General features: G+C 37.2%; 1 protein-coding gene across 1 annotated transcript; it reads left to right on the top strand.

The window, feature by feature from the left end:
- The first annotated feature begins 16,718 nt into the window (after positions 1-16,718).
- Positions 16,719-18,731, top strand: NXPH1 (neurexophilin 1). The gene has a single exon (XM_010134881.1). It carries the CDS (start codon positions 16,719-16,721, stop codon positions 17,541-17,543), a length of 825 nt encoding a protein of 274 aa, XP_010133183.1. The 3' UTR covers positions 17,544-18,731.
- Positions 18,732-20,027: the final 1,296 nt, after the last annotated feature.

Below are 20,027 nucleotides of genomic sequence, written 5' to 3'. Positions count from 1 at the left end.
TCCAGTGTAGTTCTGCAGTAACTCCTCTAAAAGTGCAGTCAATTTGTACTATAATTTTTTTTTTTCTATACTAGAAAACTAGTGCTCTCTTCTTGTCCCTTGAGGTGCAACCTGAGTGGCCAGTAGTCCATCAGACTTGGAGGTACCTTTCTGTCTGAACTACCTAGTGCCTGCCAAACTCGTTGTGCAACTGTATTCATGAAGGCTGGACTTAGTTCATACAAGAAATGACTCACTCCAGTGAACACATAAAACTACTGTGATTTGTATGTACTTTAGAAGATTTACATTTTTCAATGGATGAAAATCAAGAAAGTTAGGGTTGTGTCAAAACTGTGCAACAAATACAGTGCAGACCTCTGAGCTAGAGCGAGGCAAGCCATCTTCTGAACCAGAAAGCACAGAGCTGCATCAGCTCAGCACAATGCCCGAGTTAATAAGCTCTGCTAACAAGTAGGTCTAATTAGCTTCTGCGCAGCAACATGTCCACACAGCAACATGTCCACACAGCAACATGTCCACACAGCAACACGTCCACACAGCTTGTCTGCTTTGAGGGGCCTTGCTAGTATTTCTATCTATCTGTGACATTAATCAGTACAATCTCAGGCCAGTAGGCTCTGCATTCCAGTTTGCAACAATGATGTGCTCTAAATACTACAGAAAAGTAAATAGAGAAGACTTCAAGAGTTTCAAGACTTCAGGTTTAAAGCAAAAATGTGGTTCTAAACTTAGTTACAAATATGACCCTAAATCTTGTAAAATAGCAATATGTATTGAATTACATGTGTAAGAAGCATTAACCTGTGTGACAAACTGCCTCAGTACTAGGCACTGGCATTTACAGGAAAATTTTAATACTATTTTAATTCGGCAGGCAACGTGCAGGTAGAAACCCATGTACTTCCACTTTTAAGCTTTGCAAAAAGACCTGAGTTTGTGTTAGACTATATTGCCTCTGTGTTTCCTCTCAGTTAGTAAGTGCTAGTCTGAAACATAATTGAATGTAAATTTGAAAATAACCAAGGAAAAAGATTAGATCTGGAGATAAGGGACTTAGAATAAGATAATCACATTCAGAAAAAAAAAAAAGTAAAAGAAAATGCTCTGCAGGCTGTAGCTTGAAATTTGAGGAGGGGAAAACCTTTCGTTCATCTTTGTTGTATGATTTTTTTTTTTTTACAATGAAATTCAACACAAAGTGAATCTCAGCTGGTTTGGAATTATATTGCCATCTGCGAGAAGATTGCGAAACAAGCCAAAACTAACAGATTTTCACCCAGTCCCTTAAGAATTCTAATTGCCAGGATTTGGGTATTTCTTAGGAGCAAACTGACAGTGCAGTGGTGTGAGTCTGCAAGATCTTCTTGGCTGTGAAATCTCCTTGGCTGGAGATGTTTTTTGATTCATGTAGAATCACCTAGAACTTGGCAGATATTTTTAGTATTTTTAGACAGACAGTTTCATCTATACTTCATGTGGAAACTATGGCCAAAGCTGTAATTAGCATTGTCAAGTCTGAGTATATTCTTGATGATGTTGTTGGTTAAAACCAATGTTGAACAGAAGGGGTCAAGCTTCATGCCTCAGGGGCTCTATAGTGTACTTCAGAGTCCCTCAACAGGGATTAGCAATTAAGTTACCAGTTCAAATACAGGAAAGGTCAAGAGTGATTAACGCTCTTTTGTTCCATTGGTTAGTGGGAAACAGATGTAAAATGAAGTGATGATCAAAATCCAATTCCTAGTAGATATTTTACATCATAAACACCAAACTCCTAATGATCCCTTGCTGGCAATCTGATTAGAATGGGCAGTAATTGAACAGGCACAGAGACTGCCATGTAGCCCTTACTGCCATTACCCATAACAAAAAGTGCAGCCTTTTTCAGACTGAAGGACAAGCTGGAAAATTGCAGTTTCTCTACCTGAGCTTTTTCTGTTCTGTTGATATATTCAGAAATCTTTCATGCTGGGTGATATCAAATCATATTTTGGACCACAAATGTATCTGAAGAGAATTTTAAGTCCTCTGAATGCAGAATAACCTGCAATTTAAAACTGAGAGTTTTTTTATAATTTTAAATATAAGTGCTTGATACTCAGCTGGATTAATCTGACATGGATCTGGTGAAAAATTAGTCAAGTATTAGTCAATGAAGATGGCGAAGGATCTGATTCTGTATTACTTAAAGTAATGATCATACTTGAAAATGCATGGATAATTTTAGAGAAAGTATAAAAAGGCTAAATTATGTGCATTGCCCATACAATCCCTGCCCTTCTCCTTTTTGGGCACTAAACATGTCAGGGTTAGAGTTAGGGTTAGGTGAGAGGTTGAATGTTAGGGGCTTAGAATGAGGAGTTAGGGTCTAGGGTTGGGGCTTAGGCTTCAGTCATTTGGTTAGGATTACTACAATGATATAGCAAAATATCAAAAACTCCAAAGCTTGATGTTTTCATACTATCCTGCAACAGGTAAGTCATAGAATGTCTTGTAAACACAGTGTCTTTTAATCCAAATCTGTGTAAATGGTGTTGTCTGTGGAAAAACTGTTCTGAAATTACCCAAAAATCTATTCTATCAATTCATCCAGGATATTACTGGGTTCCAACAGATGAAAATACTTCCGTATTTTAGCAACAAAATCCATAAGATGAACACACCAAAAATTTTTTGATGAGTAGATAGTATGCTTAAAGGATCTTGTAACAAGTACCACTGAACTTCTTTTCTGCCCTACAGTCCCTTGTCTTAGTTGTCTATACAGCAAATTAAGAAAGAAAACATTCTAAAAAGCTAATAGCTTGAATAAGGTGAATAAGATGTTGCTGGTTTCCACTAAGTTTGTAAAAATTATATGATTAGAATTTTATTAAGTAAATTTTAAACCATGAAAAATATTCTTATTATTCACTAGATAGCTTATGGACTAACCAGAGGTATTGTTGACTGACAGCTGAAGAATAAAGGGGGAGTTGAGAGATTCACATTTTGGAAGACTGATTATACTTGTATGAATACTTTCACTGTCATTTTTATAGAGGCACAAGTCAAATTTTTCTTGCTACTGCGGGCAGGTGTCCATGCTCCTAGAGAAAACTGGGACCTCTTAACGCTCTGTGAGTGGGTTTCAGGCTTCCTGATGACATGGATTTAGTGAGTTCAATAACACAACTCCTCAGCTGACTTTGTTTCCCCATGTCTGCATCCTTTTTAAAATAACTAGTGGCATTTTATATTCAACCAGTTATTGGAATCAACCTTTCTTGGAATATCCCAGATATGACATTGAAAAAAAAAGTTCAGAGATCTGTACTAACTCGTAGCTCTGCAAGTGAGTTAGGACATCACCCATATTTCTTCTTTTAGCTTTGCCTTTGTGAAATCTGCTTCACTGAGAAAGCTGTCTAGACCTGTGACTATATATGTTTAGTTTCTAGTACACTTTAACCCTGACCACAGGTGGTCCATGAGCATCACAGTAATAATAATAGTATATAACACTATTGTGGGACTTGAAAGGGTGTCCATTCTGCAAATGCTTTTAGAAGAAACACAAGCAAAATTGTCATTTACTTCCTGAAAAATGGACCTGCTAAGCATTTATATTTAAATGCTTTTATGAGTTCATTGAATGTTATTTAGCAAGTGTATTAGAGTGAAAACTTGTTACCTATTGCCTTAGAATGACGATTTTATTGCTTTTTTGTAGTTAACTTTTTTATCATCATTTGGCATGTAACAAATGAAATTTGCTTGCTAAAGTTAGAATGTTTTGTGCTGCTGCTCAGCCGCATAGCTATAGAGGATGAGACAACGAAAAAAATTATTTGCATTTCTGGGCAGACATAGGAATATATTCATATACAGTCATCTTGACCCGTCTTTGAAGAATTGCTTATTATCTTAATGGCAAAGAACTTAATTCCTGTCTGAATCATTCCATTGAAATCTGTTCATGCAGGAGGCTGTACAAATGGAACTGCAGATAGAATTGGCCCATATAATTCAGTACGGTCAAGGTGGTGATTCTCAGAACAGTCTGAGGTCAAAGTAGAATGGACTCCAAGTACCAATCAAGAAAGATGAAGGCTCTCTGGAACTTAGCATGAAAAATTTCTGTTTCTCTGTCCATTTTCAGTACCACTGCATTTCCTCCCTCGTTTGGGTCCAATAATTCCTGATTCTCCCTGAACCCTGAATTTGCTATACTTTAAGAATATGAAAACATGCTGTTGAGTAAATACTAAAGCCCAAACTTGTAAGGGTTCCAGTCTAATTTTTCAGACTTCAGTGTTTTCTTTAAATTTCAAATAACTTCTGGATATGGCACTTCACAGGTTTTGCTTTAGTCTAAGTGCATTTTGATAGGCCAGTTGAATTTTTTTTACATATCTGAGAAGTCCTTGTGATACAAGGTCAGAATAATAAATTTTATGTTTTTATTCTTTATGTAAGAAAAGTAATATAATGGCATCACTGCTTTATTACTCTGCAGTCATTCTGTTACTATGCAACCTGAAATATTTAAGCCGGCAGCATTTGGAAAAAGTTCATAGATGTACAGCATTCCATTACAATTTGCCTTTATAGACTACTTTTATTCTAGTCACACTGCATAGAAATGCAGTTATGGATCAAGACATGAGCTAGTTTTGAGGTGAAATGAAGTGATGCTAAACTGAGAATGCACTGTATTTGTGCTAGTATAACCAGTGCTCTAGAGCTCTAGTACTTCTCTTTGTAAGTTATTTCTTGCTGATTGGAAATGTTTGGACCTTGAATTACTGTATATTACAGGAGAGGACTCATGATCCTTCACAGACAGACTCACAACGCTGCTCATTATCCTAGAAATCATTGTGCTGAACTAATGTTCACGTATTTTCTTCTCAAGTTTTTCTTTTCAGTGTAAAAAACATAGCAATGGATAACCTCCTTCAACCTATGTATCAATTCCCAAAGGACTCTCAACATCTCAGTTTAAATTAATGACCTTAGTGATAGTACTAGCAGTTGGACCATTGCTGTCATGAGCCAGATATTTTGCATACAGAATTTGATTAATCCTGCTGGCTACTAATTTTCACTTTTAATTGGTTGTGATACTATTGTAGGAAGAAAATACGAGACCACTATGAGGCACAGACAATGCTGATTTTCTATTTGATATTCTAGTCTGTTTATTTGGCTGTGCTATGTTCCTTCACACTGTCTCTTTGGATCAACTCAGAAAGGTAACATAGACCTAAAAACCAGTCTGTGCGAGTTCAGGGATAATCACTACAAAGAAGTACCATACTGAATGACTATTAATAGTTTATAAGATGTAGAGGAGTTGGTGTACAGTATCCCCTTCTAATAGTCTGAAACTGTATTCCTATAAATGGCATAGTAGGTCTCTTGTGATACCTGTGTTCAGAGTGACAGAAAAACCAGCTATGTAAGCAAATGGGAGTGGTACTTTTTCTGAGGCTGCTTGGTCTCCCTGCATCCTGACTGAGCAAATGTACAATGAGAGTAGAGTCCTATTCAGATTTGGATCAAGAATAAATTTTGCCTCAATCTTGTAAATATCTAACATGTGTGCCTCCTAGTTTCCAAGAGGACAATCCATATTTCTTTGACAGGTCTGCACTTTGGGAGTGATACAACATGTTTGTATGTGTCATAGCCAGGAAAACAAGGTGCAGCACTTGGCTTGCCCAGTGGACCTGGGGCCCACGCGCTGCTTATTGCTGAGCAGCCCCTGTAAAAATTCACAGACCTTGACAAAACCACCAAGAAAATCTCAATAAAAATTGAGAGTTCTTGCAATAGAATAGCTGTTTAACCTTCCTCTTCCTTACCAGAACAACACCAAAGAAACACACCTATTTCCTCAGAGATGGATTTTAACAGATTTTGATATCCACTGACTGACTGACTGAATTATCAATGCCTATTAAACAAACACAGTTAGAAAGGGAACACATTGCTGCTTCTGGCTGAAATGCAAAGAGAAGAAAACCTTCTTTGTGGTCACGAAAGACTCCTGAGTACTCAATGCATGTATCTGTCAAGGACATAAGGTAAAGATGAAGACATAAAAGTTAGGAAGGATATGCCAAACCCCAATTCAACCTTGAAATAGCTTTGTCTCTGCTTTTAAAATGCCTTTCCTGAAGTATTCAGCTGATTGTGTAGTATATGAATAACTCATATGGAACAACAGTTACCTTTAATGCGAGGAATCTATACTTTTTTGCAGTAGCGTATCTTATCCTCGTGCAAGCCCTTTTTATATTTCATGAGCATCTCAGGCAGATATACAACTTCTTTGTGTGGAAATGTACACTCTGCCAACATCAGTGGGAGTTAAATCTCCTCTCAAAAGATATCTTTGTTCAGATTCAGATTTCTAGAGCGCACCCATGAACATCCATGTGGAAAGCGACTCATCCATATCTACGGTTTAACACTTGCCTTTGGAAAAATTTATCAGACACAAGAACCACAAAATATTTGGGTAAATTGTGGAGTATTTTAATTTTATTAAACTTTTACATTAACAGTGAATGATTTGAAACTGTGTGTAGAAAAAGAGGAATACGAAAAGAGCGTGCTAATAGAACACAGTGGCTTTGTCCACTATATTGTACCAGGATATCAAACACTACAGTCTTTTTCATCTTCTTCAGAAGATATGTCTACCCGTACGAAAATGGACGTTTTCTTCAGTGTGTTATATATCAAGCAAATTTGATTAAAATGTTGCTCTGTGGCCTTTCATATAAAATCTAATTTCATTTAATATTACTTTCTACATGTATGCAGAAAATGGCAAGCTAATATTAATAAAAGAAGGCTTATAGGAATGTTGAATGAGAACAATAGATCTTTGACAAAATTTATTTACCTAGCTAGACTTTCATTTCAAAGTTAGCAGCACTCTGTGATACTGACATAATACAGGGGTCTTAAAACTCTGTTAGACATTTTTAACCCACTTTAATTTATTCCATGGAAGTTTAATCCCTTGCTGAACGGAGATGGGGTGAATTTCCAGAAGTCATAATCCACTGAAGTAAAAAAATCTTTAATGACAATGTAGGCAGCAGGCTTCAAGAGTTTAGTTTAAATTCTTTCTAAAAATGTAAAACGTAGGGCAAGAGCTAATAGGATATTTCATACAGCTATATTTCAATCCTTTTCCAAATCTCTATAAATTCACTCGTTAGAAATATTTGGGCTGAATTCCTGCACTTCTAATGCAAAAAGCATAAAGCTGTAGAATTGCAATGTGAAGATTTTCACAGTGTATTGTAAGTCATTTGGTCCATCAGTTCACAGACTATTATACAGGATAGTATAAAGTTTTTCTAAATTGAAAGTGAAATTATGTTTTCCAAAGCAAACGCCTTCCGTTTTGCCTTAATTATGCAAGAAAATTAAATCAATCTATGTAATACCATGCTATATTATCCTTCTGCTACTCTAGGATTTTTACAATTGACTTTAGTGGGGGTCAGGATTTGGCCCATAAATTGAGAAAGTCCATACATTTCCTATGTATGGAACAGTCTTACGCTGCCCCTTGACTACCACCTTTGGAACCGCATAGTTCCAGAAGGACCTGTAACTCAGACACCTCCTTTTTTTGTCCTGGAAGCTCCTGTGGTTGCAACCATGAACTTCTACAGCCTTGCTGGGCCTCAGCATCCAGGGAATAAACTTCTGCCTGAACCCACAGGAAAAAAATGTTGCTGCCTTGCTCGATTTTGTTGTGGCCTGCTGGAGAAGAATTTAGGTGACATCAAATTAAACTAGGAGGTTTCTTGTTCAAAACAAACAGAAGGAGAAGGTTCCTCAGAAAGTCTGAAGTTAAGATATGGAACTGCTGGTGGAAGGGTGTTTCAGATGCTGGAAGGTTCAGAAACAGGCAAATTCTTGTAAGTGATATTTGTTGAAGTTATTAAATTCATAGCCATAAATTCAGCTTAAGAATTCCTTGATCTGAAAAGGCTTGAAAATTGTAAATATTTTCTGGTAGAACTAGTATATTCTTTACCTGAATTTGGATTCCTTGACAAAAAACCCCTAATTTTAACCATTGTTGGATACATGGTACACAACTAGATGAAATTTTGGTTTCCCTTGCTAATGTTCTCAAACTCTTAAATTAAATGGACAGTAGCAATCACTTCCTTTTTCTCTAAGATCTACATCTTTGAAGGAAAAACAGTTGAGACTCCTTCTCTGAAAGACAAGAATGACAGCAGTGCTTGCTTTCCCCTGCTTTCCAGAAAAATTGTGAAATATGTCTTAGGGCTGGCTTTTCATCGCTTCCTGTCATGGATCTGTGGTTTTGGTTCCTGGTTCAAAGTTCACGGTCTTCTCCAGGTATTACAGAGGAGCCCGGATGTTTAAATTCTGAGTCTGATTTCCAGTGTGGAAGTTTGTGACATAATAAAGAAAATCACGGATTCTCACGAAGAGCTGTACTGCCACAGATGAGAGGGTAGCACTGGCAGAGTGAAGTAGAGAAAAAAAGAAGAGAAAGAGAAAAATTTCAGTTAGGGCACTGCTACCAGAAGAAAAGTCTCCATAATTACAACCTAAATCTGACTGATTTCAAGTGCCTATCCAGCTTTAGATGATTAAACACTTTTAAAAAGCCTGCTTCCTAAACATCTTTTGTAGTCACTAGTAAATGAAACAGGCTCAGGAAGAAAAGTTTTTCAGATTCTAAATACCTAGGAAATTTATTTGTATGGTTAAAAGAAACCCCAAAGATAACAAAACAGTACAAAGCTACTCTGCTTCTGAAAGGAAACCTCCAGCTCGGAAATTTCCTATATGTAAAAGGAGGAGAAGTACTAGCAAGTCTGCACACCTTGCTGTATGAGTAACAGCACTAGCCTGAGAATGCTTACGTGTGGATAGGGAGCAGAAGACTTGAACAGGACTAGAGCATTCCAGACAATGTTTAGATATAGAGCAATGATTGTTCTGCTTCCAGTCTTCGGCCTTTGTGTTGTCTCCATGGTGTTCTCTCCAGTGCAAACTACGCACCATAGATCAGATTTTTCTTGCTTACCCTGAGACATCTAGGTGGAAGAGCATTTATTCAGTACTTGAAGGTTAATCAATGCCTCAAGGAGACAGAGGAGGTGTTTCATTCAGTTTTTCTCTATTGCTTATGGAATAAGCTTGCATGAATAGTTTAGATCTAAGACCTGAATTCCAGGTGAACAAAGTGATCAGTGAGGTGATTCCCACCCTAGATCATGGACTGGGCTGGCACATAACATGTTCTGACTATTTCCCAACATGTGGTGGCAGGCTGCCACTTTCTTTCATCAGTCTGTTACTGTTCACAGGACTTGTGGCAGCATCATAGCTTAGCCCACAGTCAACAAGAATGAGAGGGAGAAGATATGAGACTCTAAAGCAAAATTTGACATGTTAATTCTTAAGTAATCTAATTGGAAAGCAACCCTTTGAAAGTGTTTTATTACCTTTGTGTTTCCTGAAAATTATTTGAGACTTTCTAGTTTTCAGACTTATTTACAACAGGCAATTTACATTGTGTAGAAGAACACTGTAAAACTGCAACTTTTTCTATTTATTTTTCTTTTGCAGAACTGTCAACTGCAATATCTTAATATTTTATGATCACTAACTGTTAAGAATTATAATATCTCCAGATAAATCACTGTCTTTACTGTTTTATTAGTGCCTTCATCTTTCTGTGGGTACACATTTTCTAATTAGTGTTTGATTCTTAGTCAGATCTCAAAGAGATATCTACTGATACAGGCACTCTAATTTCAAAGATGCTAAATTTCACTGAATTTGCTTCAGCTGTCATCAGCTGAATTTATATCAGCTTCTGGTCTTGCATAACCTCTGTTGTGTAAATGATTAAAAAAGCTCTGGTAGCTACATTTTCTTTCTAACAAGGTCCATTTGGAGTAAGGAAGATAGCTTATGGATTAAAACAAGAAAAATACAGAATTGAAAGCCGAGCTGAGCACAGTTAATAGTATTAAGCTGATTTTTATAAATCCTAATGTAGATCTACACAGAAATTGCAGTAACAGTGTATATTAAGTTCCATTTCCTAACTTAAAGACAGCAAAAATTTTTACCTTCTGGGTTTTTTTGTGTGACTAAACATTCTATTTTTTGCACTCAAGTGAAAGTTGCCAAATGATTACTTTTTAAAAAATATTCTTGAAAACTTCATCTGCTTCTTTTGCTGTGGTCCATAATGAAAGGAGGTCATCATACAAGTTCTGCAGCTCTCTCTGCAATTATCTCTGTTCTTCAGTATATTTGTAAGTGACTTGGGAAAGGTGAAAAAGTTGGTTGATGATAAAATATTTTAGAGTAGAAAAGGTAAGACCCAACAATAAGGAAGGGCAAAAAGATCTTATTAAAATTAGTAAATAGGCAGTAACTAAGGAATGAAATTCTGTGGTAGTAAATGTAATGTGAAACACATCGGGAAAAAAAAATAAACCCCAGCCTCATATATAAATAGGATTGAGATTTTAGGGTTGTGACAGTTCCATGCAGGCATCAGTTCAGTGCTTATTAGGGATCCAAACCAAACAAAATATTATGCATTAGTAGAGAAAATAGAATGAACAAATAATAAAAGACCTTTTGCCACCATACAAGAGTATGTTTCTGTCACATCCTGAATGCCTTATGTCATTCTGGTCTCCTCATCTTAAAGATAGAACTGGGAGTAGAACTGAGGAGAAGGACAAAAAGAAATTTCAAAGGTATAGGTATAGTATAAACTGTCTTTCATCCAAGGGATTACTTGTGTGATCAGGAGACTGGTACTCAAGTCTGGAAAATGGATCAGTATTTGTTTACCACTACGAATTGATATAGCTGAGATGTGTACTGGTGGGGTAGAACTAGGCTTCTTTATGTAGCTAAAAATCATAAGATTTTCTACTTGCTGATATTTGTAGAGAAAATATGTAAAGTGCGGCAGCAAAGAAAAGTAAGAAGGAGCATGGGAAATCTGGATAGAACCTGAATTTTTCTTCTGGAGAATAAAAGGTTCTCCAAAGAAGGCAGCAGCCATATTCAAAACAAACTGTAAGAGGAAATAGAACCATGGAACTCATGAAGGGTGTTATGGAGATTAAAAGTTTACAAAGGGTCAGAGTGGACAAACATACAGAAGAGCAATCTACTGAGAGTTACTGAAATGGAAAGCACACACAGAAACAATATCTAGCAGAGGAAACTAGACTATTTGACAGCTGGTAGGAAATCAAGGGACTACCGTATGCTTACCATGTTCTTGTTCTTCTCCAGGCATCTCCTGCTATTGGAGATGGGATTTTTTTCTGAATTAGTCTTTGATTTAATCCAGCATAACAACTTTTGTGTTCTCATTTTACACACAGATCAGGATTCACTGTTCCATTTGTCAGATTCATCTAAATTTGTATTTTTTGATTGACTAAGTCCACATCCTTATTATTTTCCTGTTATATAGCAAAAAGGCTTGTAAGTTAAAACCAGAGCGGTTTGTTTCTATGAAATATTAATGTGTGGTTTTCCATGTTCGTCCTTCCTTTCTGAAGTGCCAGTTTGTAACAGGTGCAAATCCTTCACTGCATTTTACTTCCCTGTGTTATAACCATATCTCCACTAACTTTAATTCTCAGTTCCTTTTATAATGGTCAAATTTCTGTAGAATATTGGCTTTAACTTCTCTGGAAATTATTCTCTGCATAGAATATTCCCGTGCCACTAGTAACTTTGTACAGCGTGTAGACAGGTATTGGAAGAAAAAATTATCTAACTAGAACAGATTTTCCTCCACCCATTGCATAAATAGTATTAATGAGTAAACTGGGTCCATCTAAAATTTTCTGAATGCTGTCCTGCCTCAGTAACTGTCCAGCTTATAGTTATGTCCCTCAGTACTCTCCTACTCATGATATATCTGAGATATCTGACCAAGCAAAGAAAATTCAGAGTTCTTTTATACAGAGCATATGTAAACCCAGTGCTGTCAAATTCTTACAGTGCTATGCCAGCAAAAACAAACTTGGTTTTGATTACTTATTTACCTGAAAAGAGAGATTTTCTACCTTGAGTATTAGATTGTTTGTTTACCTTTTCATTTCCCCTCAAGTAGTCACACATTCAGAGGACTAAATACATAATTTATAAACTAATACTGTAATTATAGGTAATGAACTGTAATAGAATGAAAGGAGAAGGGTGAGAAATCAAGAGGCATTCTGTACTTTGAATTGATCAGACTTAAATTAATGTTAATATACCTACAGTTGATTTTACTCTGAGAATAGGCCTTCAGGGCTTCCCAAGATTCCTTTTCAGCTTTGTTTTCTCTGCTCCAAATGTTCAGGTTTGACCTGACAAAGCATTCAGGGCTCAGAGTCTTGAAAGAAATCTTCAAAATTTCTGAGACAAATTAACTGCCTATCCTCTATGAAGTCCTAAACGAACTAGAGTTATTCATTAAAACACATTTAATGATGTTAAACATCATCATAAAAAAATTCTTCACCCTCAAGAACGAGGATACAGAATGAACAGAGTATTCTATTTTAATGGGATAAAAACTGAATTACAGATCAATTCCTGTGTCTTTTTAAATGACACTTTGGGATATTGTGCCCAGTGAAACCACTGTCTTTGCTCCTTCCTTCAAGCAATGGAAGAAACAGAATAGCAATTTGTCATTATTCATAGGAAAAGAGTTACCAGACAGTCAACAGCTTTTACCTTTTTAATATCATGAAACTGTACTAGGTAGTGTAAATTTGTACTTTCCATTAAAAGTACAAATCTGGAACCAAAGATCAGTCTGCTGTGTTTACTGAGTGCTTTTCCACTGACATTTGTAGTATTGGATAAGCGTTTATCAATCTTTTTGCTCTTTACTATTGTTCAATACAGACAATTCTGACATCATAATAATTCAAGCCCCCTTCTACCCTCACAGTCACAGAGCAAATGCCTCTCCTCAGTACTTTTGCAACATTGGAATATTGCACTATGATCATGTTGTGGGTTAACCCAGGTGGACAACTAAGCACCAGATAGCTGCTCACTCACTTCCCCTGCATCCCCAGTGGGACAGGGGAAGAGGAAAGGAAGAATAAAAGCAAGAAATCTTGTTGTTCAAGATAAAATAAGTTACGTAAGTGAAGGATAAGGAGGAGAGGAGAGGAGAGGAGAGGAGAGGAGAGGAGAGGAGAGGAGAGGAGAGATGTAAAGGCAACACTCACTACATCCCATGGGCAGAGTGATGCTCAACTAATTCCTGAGCAAAAGATGGCTACTCCCCCTAAAGCTCCTTCTTTTCCTTTAAATTGCTAAGCATGATGTTATATGGTACGGAATATCTCTTTGGTTAGTTCAGATCATTCCACTCAGTTGTGTCCCCTCCCAACCTATTGCACACCCTACCAGTCTATTCACTTGAGGGATCGAGAGAGAAACAGAGAAGGCCTTGGTGCTATGTAAACACTGTTCAGCAAGACCTAGAACATTAGTGTTTGGATCAAAAACCTAAACCACAGGACCATATGAGAAGATAAGAAGAAAATTATCCTAGCCAGGCCCAGGACAAGCGAGCCAAACTTTTGAATGTTTCGTCTAAGAGAGGCATTTGGCTGTGGAAAAGACAGCAATGCTGGTTATAGTGAACCAGTCGATAAGGCAGCGTACACAAATTTCTGAATTATATGCAAATATACTCAAGGAAGAGGAAAGAGGACAAAAAAGCCACCGTGGCATTTGGGCTGCTCAGTATTTTAGTTTTTCATCAGCCATTTTAAACTGGCGCTTTTTTCATGCACAGCTAAAGTAGGTCTATGTTTCAGAATGCTAACTTTTACACTAAGTGCAAAATCTCATGGATTTGCAGTCTTGTGGTTAGAAAGAACAGAGATGGAAGAATATTAGTTCATGTGAAAAGAACTCCTGGAATTTGCAGAAATTCTATTACACAGCAATGCTCTGTATTATTGTGTGTCCGACTCTCTGAGGATACATACAACTATTTTCTATAGCACATAGTATACTAACAGTATATGAAAAAGCAGTTGGCATGAAAATGTTAGTGAAGAACAATGAATTCAAGAGCTTTTTTATTAACCCTCATGAACTGTTTTTTTATAGTGCTTACATAGACACTTGACTAGGGAGAGCAGGTTCAGGCCTTTGGTCATGAATGCAGCCAGTTACCCACATTGAAAATCACAGACAGAGGTGTCAGGGTTAACTGCATGACCAGAAGTCTTTCAGATATTACAAAATCAATGACAGTAACAATCAGTCATATTTGTTAGGTCAGGTATGAAGCAGTATAGCATGCATGGAATCTGAATCATCCATTTCTATGAAATCTATTTGCTTTCAAAAACCCCACATGTATTGGATCAGTCAGCAACCATTTCAGAAAATAATACCTCCTTCCTTTCCTGAGTGTTCGGTTTTATACATCTGAAAAAAAGAGACCTCTTTAAAAGGTTACTATATCTTGTTACATGGAACTTGTAGTGTAATTCTATGAAATGTGAATCACTGGATGCAGAAAGGAAAACAAAGAAGAAGCAAGCTGTGAGCAAAGAAAAATACAGTGGTAAGCAATCTGTACCTTACCTACAGATTGCAGGTATACCACATCTGCTATCTAACTGCTTAGATTCATAGCAGGTTGATGGATTCATGTTAGACAGGAACATTTTTATTTTTAACTACATTTCTTTTCTTATTTTTCACTTCTTCCACATACGCTACAGCAAAATTATATTCTGAGTCTCTTTCTCCCTATGACATCTTCATTGCTGCTTCATTAACCAGTGCATCATCAATGCATTTCATTACAGCTTCTCTCCCGGCTCACTATGTTGATAATAAGATGCAGCTACAAACTGGTTGTCAAAATGCTAGTCTGTGTTTTAATCCTTCCTTCCATTCAAAAGAGGAGGAAGCCTTCTTTGGCAAAATCCCCAATAAAACACATATTTTATATACTAACCTTGCTGGCCCACCAACCTGAAATGCACTGAGGAGGTATAGTGTGGGATGTGACAGATCTATTTACCTATTTGTTTACTGTAAAATGCTGGGGACATACCTCCTATCTCATCAGTCTATTAAGACAATTTAGACTGATTTTATTCATGTGCCTTCAACTGACCTTGGAAAAAGTACTGAAGTTAATGAAAGCATGCTTCAGTTCCATGGTTGTTAGGAAATGAAAAGGCCATGCTATGATGGATATCCTCTGTGACATATATCTCCAGTTGTACTAGCAGGGAGGGGACATAATTTAAATACTAGCTGGTTTCCAATGGGTTTCCTGGGTGGGGTATACACTCAGTTCATTTTTAAGAGAAAGGTATAAATGCAAGTATGATAGAAGCACGTAAATGAGTGCCAGGAATAAAACAGGCATATTCAGAATCTCCTATGTAGCCACGAAAAGGGACATAAGGAACCTGATGACCTCTTCAGAGCTGTTCAAATGTTAAAAAATTGGCAGTGTGTCTCGTGCAAATTTTTAAGGGGAAATGGGACTAAGGGTGTTGTCGATCCCTTTCCATCTACCTGCTGTCCCCTGCCAATTCCAGCCCTTCCTGCTATGCTCTGTCAGAGCTCTCCACAAGCGCTGCATGTTAGACAGCTGCAAGGCGGCATCTGTTCTGTTTTCCACACAGTTATAGCAAAGAGAAAAAATATGGATCAGACAATTGCTCTGACACTAAATTCTGTGAATAACTATATCTGAAGTTGATGATTTTGTAGGAACCTGGTGAAAGATTTTGTCATTTCTTAAAATGTCATTTTGCAGGATTTTTTTATTACTTCTTTTGAATTTGTGGCCCTATTTTTCTTATAAAGACATAAAAAGGACTTTCTGTCTTGCACAGATTACTTTTTGGTTTAGGGAGGAAGGTGTGAAAAAAGAAGTGAAATGAGGAAGAAGACACCCATGTCAAACTAGGTACAGACAAGGCAAATCAGTAGCTAAACTGTAAGAGACTGTAAGAAAATGCTGTGACTCCTCTTGCATTAACTGAGGTACAGTTGACAGTCTATACAACTGTTGATGCAAGACTCATTAAAATTTTCATTATTCTAGTATTTATAGTTGCGACTGAAGGTCCCAGTCAAAAACACAGACCAATGCGTACTCATAAAAGTAATAGGGAAATAGGATTACTACTATTAGATTTATAACGACGTGGATTCTGAGCATGGTCAGGCTGGCACCACCAAGACAGCACCCTGACAGTGGGCTCCAGGGCAGAAAAAATAGATGACTGTGCCTCTGATGGTGGAAGACACAGCCTCTTTGCAGAGAGAACTTTCAAGCAAGAGTACTGGCATGAGAAATGGCCAGTGAAAGCCACATACAGACTGGAAGATGACACGGCTGTGTACCTTAGATTTTGCAGTACTTCATTACATACTCATCATTTACAGGCATCGTAACAGAAATAGATTTCACTGAAGAATGATGTGAATGACTGGAATTAAATCTGAAGGCCGGTGTAAAAGACTGGCAAAGGAGATTTAAGTAATAACTATTTGGAAAGAAAAGGAAAATAGATGTTTCTGGTTTGTTTTACTGGGTACGTAGATATTATTTAATTCCTCAAGAAAAAAATCCCTATGATTTTGAAATCTGGTCTGTTTGGTCTTAGGTGGGAACGATGGGTTTTGTATTACATATCTCAACATATCCTTTCTTTCTTCTTCCCTTCTTTCTTATTCAGGTTACCTGTGCAAATTTAACAAATGGAGGAAAAACAGAACTTCTAAAATCAGGAAGCTCCAAATCCACACTAAAGCATATATGGACAGAAAGTAGCAAAGATTTATCCATCAGCCGACTGCTGTCACAGACTTTTCATGGAAAGGAAAATGATACAGATTTGGACCTGCGATACGATGCCCCAGAAACTTACTCTGAGCAAGATCTCTGGGACTGGCTGAGGAACTCCACGGACCTGCAAGAGCCTCGGCCCCGGGCAAAGAGAAGGCCCATCGTCAAGACTGGGAAATTTAAGAAAATGTTTGGCTGGGGTGATTTTCATTCCAACATCAAGACTGTGAAGCTAAATCTGTTAATAACAGGGAAAATCGTTGACCATGGCAATGGGACGTTTAGTGTTTACTTCAGGCATAACTCCACTGGTCAAGGGAATGTATCTGTGAGCCTAGTGCCCCCTACAAAAATAGTGGAATTTGACTTGGCACAACAGACGGTGATTGACGCCAAAGATTCCAAGTCGTTTAACTGTCGAATCGAGTACGAAAAGGTTGACAAGGCTACCAAGAACACACTCTGCAACTATGACCCTTCAAAAACCTGTTATCAGGAGCAGACCCAGAGCCATGTGTCATGGCTCTGCTCCAAGCCCTTTAAAGTAATCTGTATTTACATTTCCTTTTATAGTACAGATTATAAATTAGTACAGAAGGTGTGTCCTGATTACAACTACCACAGTGACACACCCTACTTCCCATCAGGGTGAGGACTAACATGTCTGAGACTGAAGCCTGGGGAATAAAAGAGGTCATATGACAGGGCTGTAACCTCAAGGAGGAAGGCCACATCTATTGCCTGGAATGTGTCTACCTGCTGCTGATGTCAAATGGCTGCAAATACGTTAGTGGAAAACAATCTAATGTAATTTTTGCCCAGTCAGCTCCATGTATCAATCTAGTTGTAAATCACTATTGTTTTGGAATAAAACTGTACACGTACACAGAGACACACACTCTTTTCAGCTCACATCTATTGAGATTCCTGTTAAGAGAGCTTTCATTGTCTGATATGTTAGGTTTCAGGGTAACCTATCATCAAGGAAAATGGATTAACTAGACGGAGAATGGTTTGTAATGCAGACTGTTGCTGAAATCTCTTTGAAAGTCCTTTGAGTACGTGCCGATCAATAATCCCCATTCATGCATTCTACTGCTTGGAATAGCTGTACTGGTAAATAATACTGTAGGAGTAAATACTTGCTAAAATGGGAAAAAAAGTGTGTCTAGAGTTCAGTATTCCTTATTATATGAACACAGCAAAGCATCGTGACTTTTTTCCAGCATCCAATAGGCACATTCGAGGTGGTGTTAGGTGGCTCTTTTTCCATGGAGCGAGCCTGTTACTGGTAAAGATGGGCAAACATTTGGAATTTACATGTGGGCATACATTCTGGTTTCATGTTTCTCTGACTCTTTAAGCTCTGATTCTTTAAATCTGGTTGAGTTTAGGCCACCTAAACTACTAAAAAACTCTCCAACTGATCTCTAAGAAGGAAAACGCCTGGCAGAGAACATGTAAGTTATAAGTGGCTGTCTTATCTTTATTACAAAATATTGTAACAAATTCAATATCCTAGTCTTCATTTGTATGAATGGTTTGTATTGTACATAATTTAACCGGTGTTATTTGACCTGCTTATTAATATTAACTTGTAATTGTCTCTCTGCTTGTTATTGGTTAAAAATACCAAGGAAATGAGGAATCCGTTTTATCAATGTAGCTGTAAACTCCATTAAAAGACAGAACTATGTACAAAGCATTTATTCAGCTGAAGTATTGTTGAAAGCTATACATGTACAACATTACAGTCCGTCTGTATTTAGATATTTTATTTACAGAGAAAAAAATGAACTGTACATAAAAATAAAAAACCCCTTAAAGTTGAGTTTCAATATGTACTGTGTAGATAGTAGTTTAAATGGTTCTGACAAGCGGATAACGCGCCAAGTTTGACATGGTTTTCAATCTTGTCTCTTTGCATATGTACATATATACGCATATAGTTATAAATTCATGTGTGTGCATGTTTGAGTGTGTATACGTATATGTGTGTTCGTGTATGTGTAAATATATATAGACCTGTGTAGAATATATAAAAATTTATTGGGCCCTATTCCTAAAAATCACATTTTATTACTGAAGGATCTTGCTAACTTGAGTGGAAGCCTCCATTCTGACAAGAAATTCAGTTCATTTAAAATGATTCGTTATCATTTAGAAGTGGGGAAACATGGAACTGCTCTCTGTGTATACAGTCCTGTCTTTGCCTTAATTCTAGCCTCCTCTGAGGCACTGATCTCTATGGAAGGAAGAGATCCCTCTTTATGGTACAAGGGAATATTCGTCCTATAAACAAAAAGCTCATAGCTTTTATATAGGTTGGGGTTTTTTTTATATATATAGTGGCATGCTTTATCCTCAATATCCAGATAAACAGCAGTTATAACAAATCCAATCCTAAAAGAAGGCTGCCCAAAGAAGAACTCAGTATTAAATCTCATACCTTTGAGAGTTATAATTCCTGGCAATGCTTTCTTCCCCCTCCCACCCTCACCCCCAGGTTCTGTATTCTTGTATCAAAGCTGTGAACACAGATATGGGCCAGCTTCCACATACGGACGGCATCATGAATAGCTTCTCCAAAGTCCCAATAAACACTCCACTAATGTTTCAAGAAGTGAGGCATTTGAAACAGCTTCTAGTTGTGGACCTCTCTTGCTGAAATGAGAATAAAACAAAGCAAATGGATAACATTATTGACAAGTAAATATTTTTCCACTCATGTGTGAGTAGGAAAGGAGTATTCCATATTATTATTGCTTTCTCTTTGAACATTTGCTTGTGGGAATTTTGTTATTATATTTGACATTTCCCAGGACAAATTTGTGACCCTGGACCCTGTGCAGATTTGGAGAAAGAAATTGTTCAAGCTACATACTCCAGATTCTGATCTCATTCAGGAATATCCCGAGATACATTTTTTTTTTTTGGTAGGTTTTCAGGAATTGTGATTATGCTGGTAGTATTTCCTTTTTCTGCTCTGTGGAAAGTAACTGTTCTTAATATAAACCATAAAGTAATTGTGCTATGACCAAGAGTAAAATCTCGACTCTATTAAAGTCAATAGGAATTTTGCTACTGAGTTCAATACGAAGTTCCGTCTCATATTATATGGAATTCTAGCGTTAAA

This window comes from Buceros rhinoceros, unplaced genomic scaffold (genome assembly GCF_000710305.1).
Source record: "Buceros rhinoceros silvestris isolate BGI_N320 unplaced genomic scaffold, ASM71030v1 scaffold36974, whole genome shotgun sequence".
Lineage (NCBI taxonomy): Eukaryota > Metazoa > Chordata > Aves > Bucerotiformes > Bucerotidae > Buceros > Buceros rhinoceros.
This window is presented reverse-complemented; position numbering and strand designations above follow the sequence as displayed.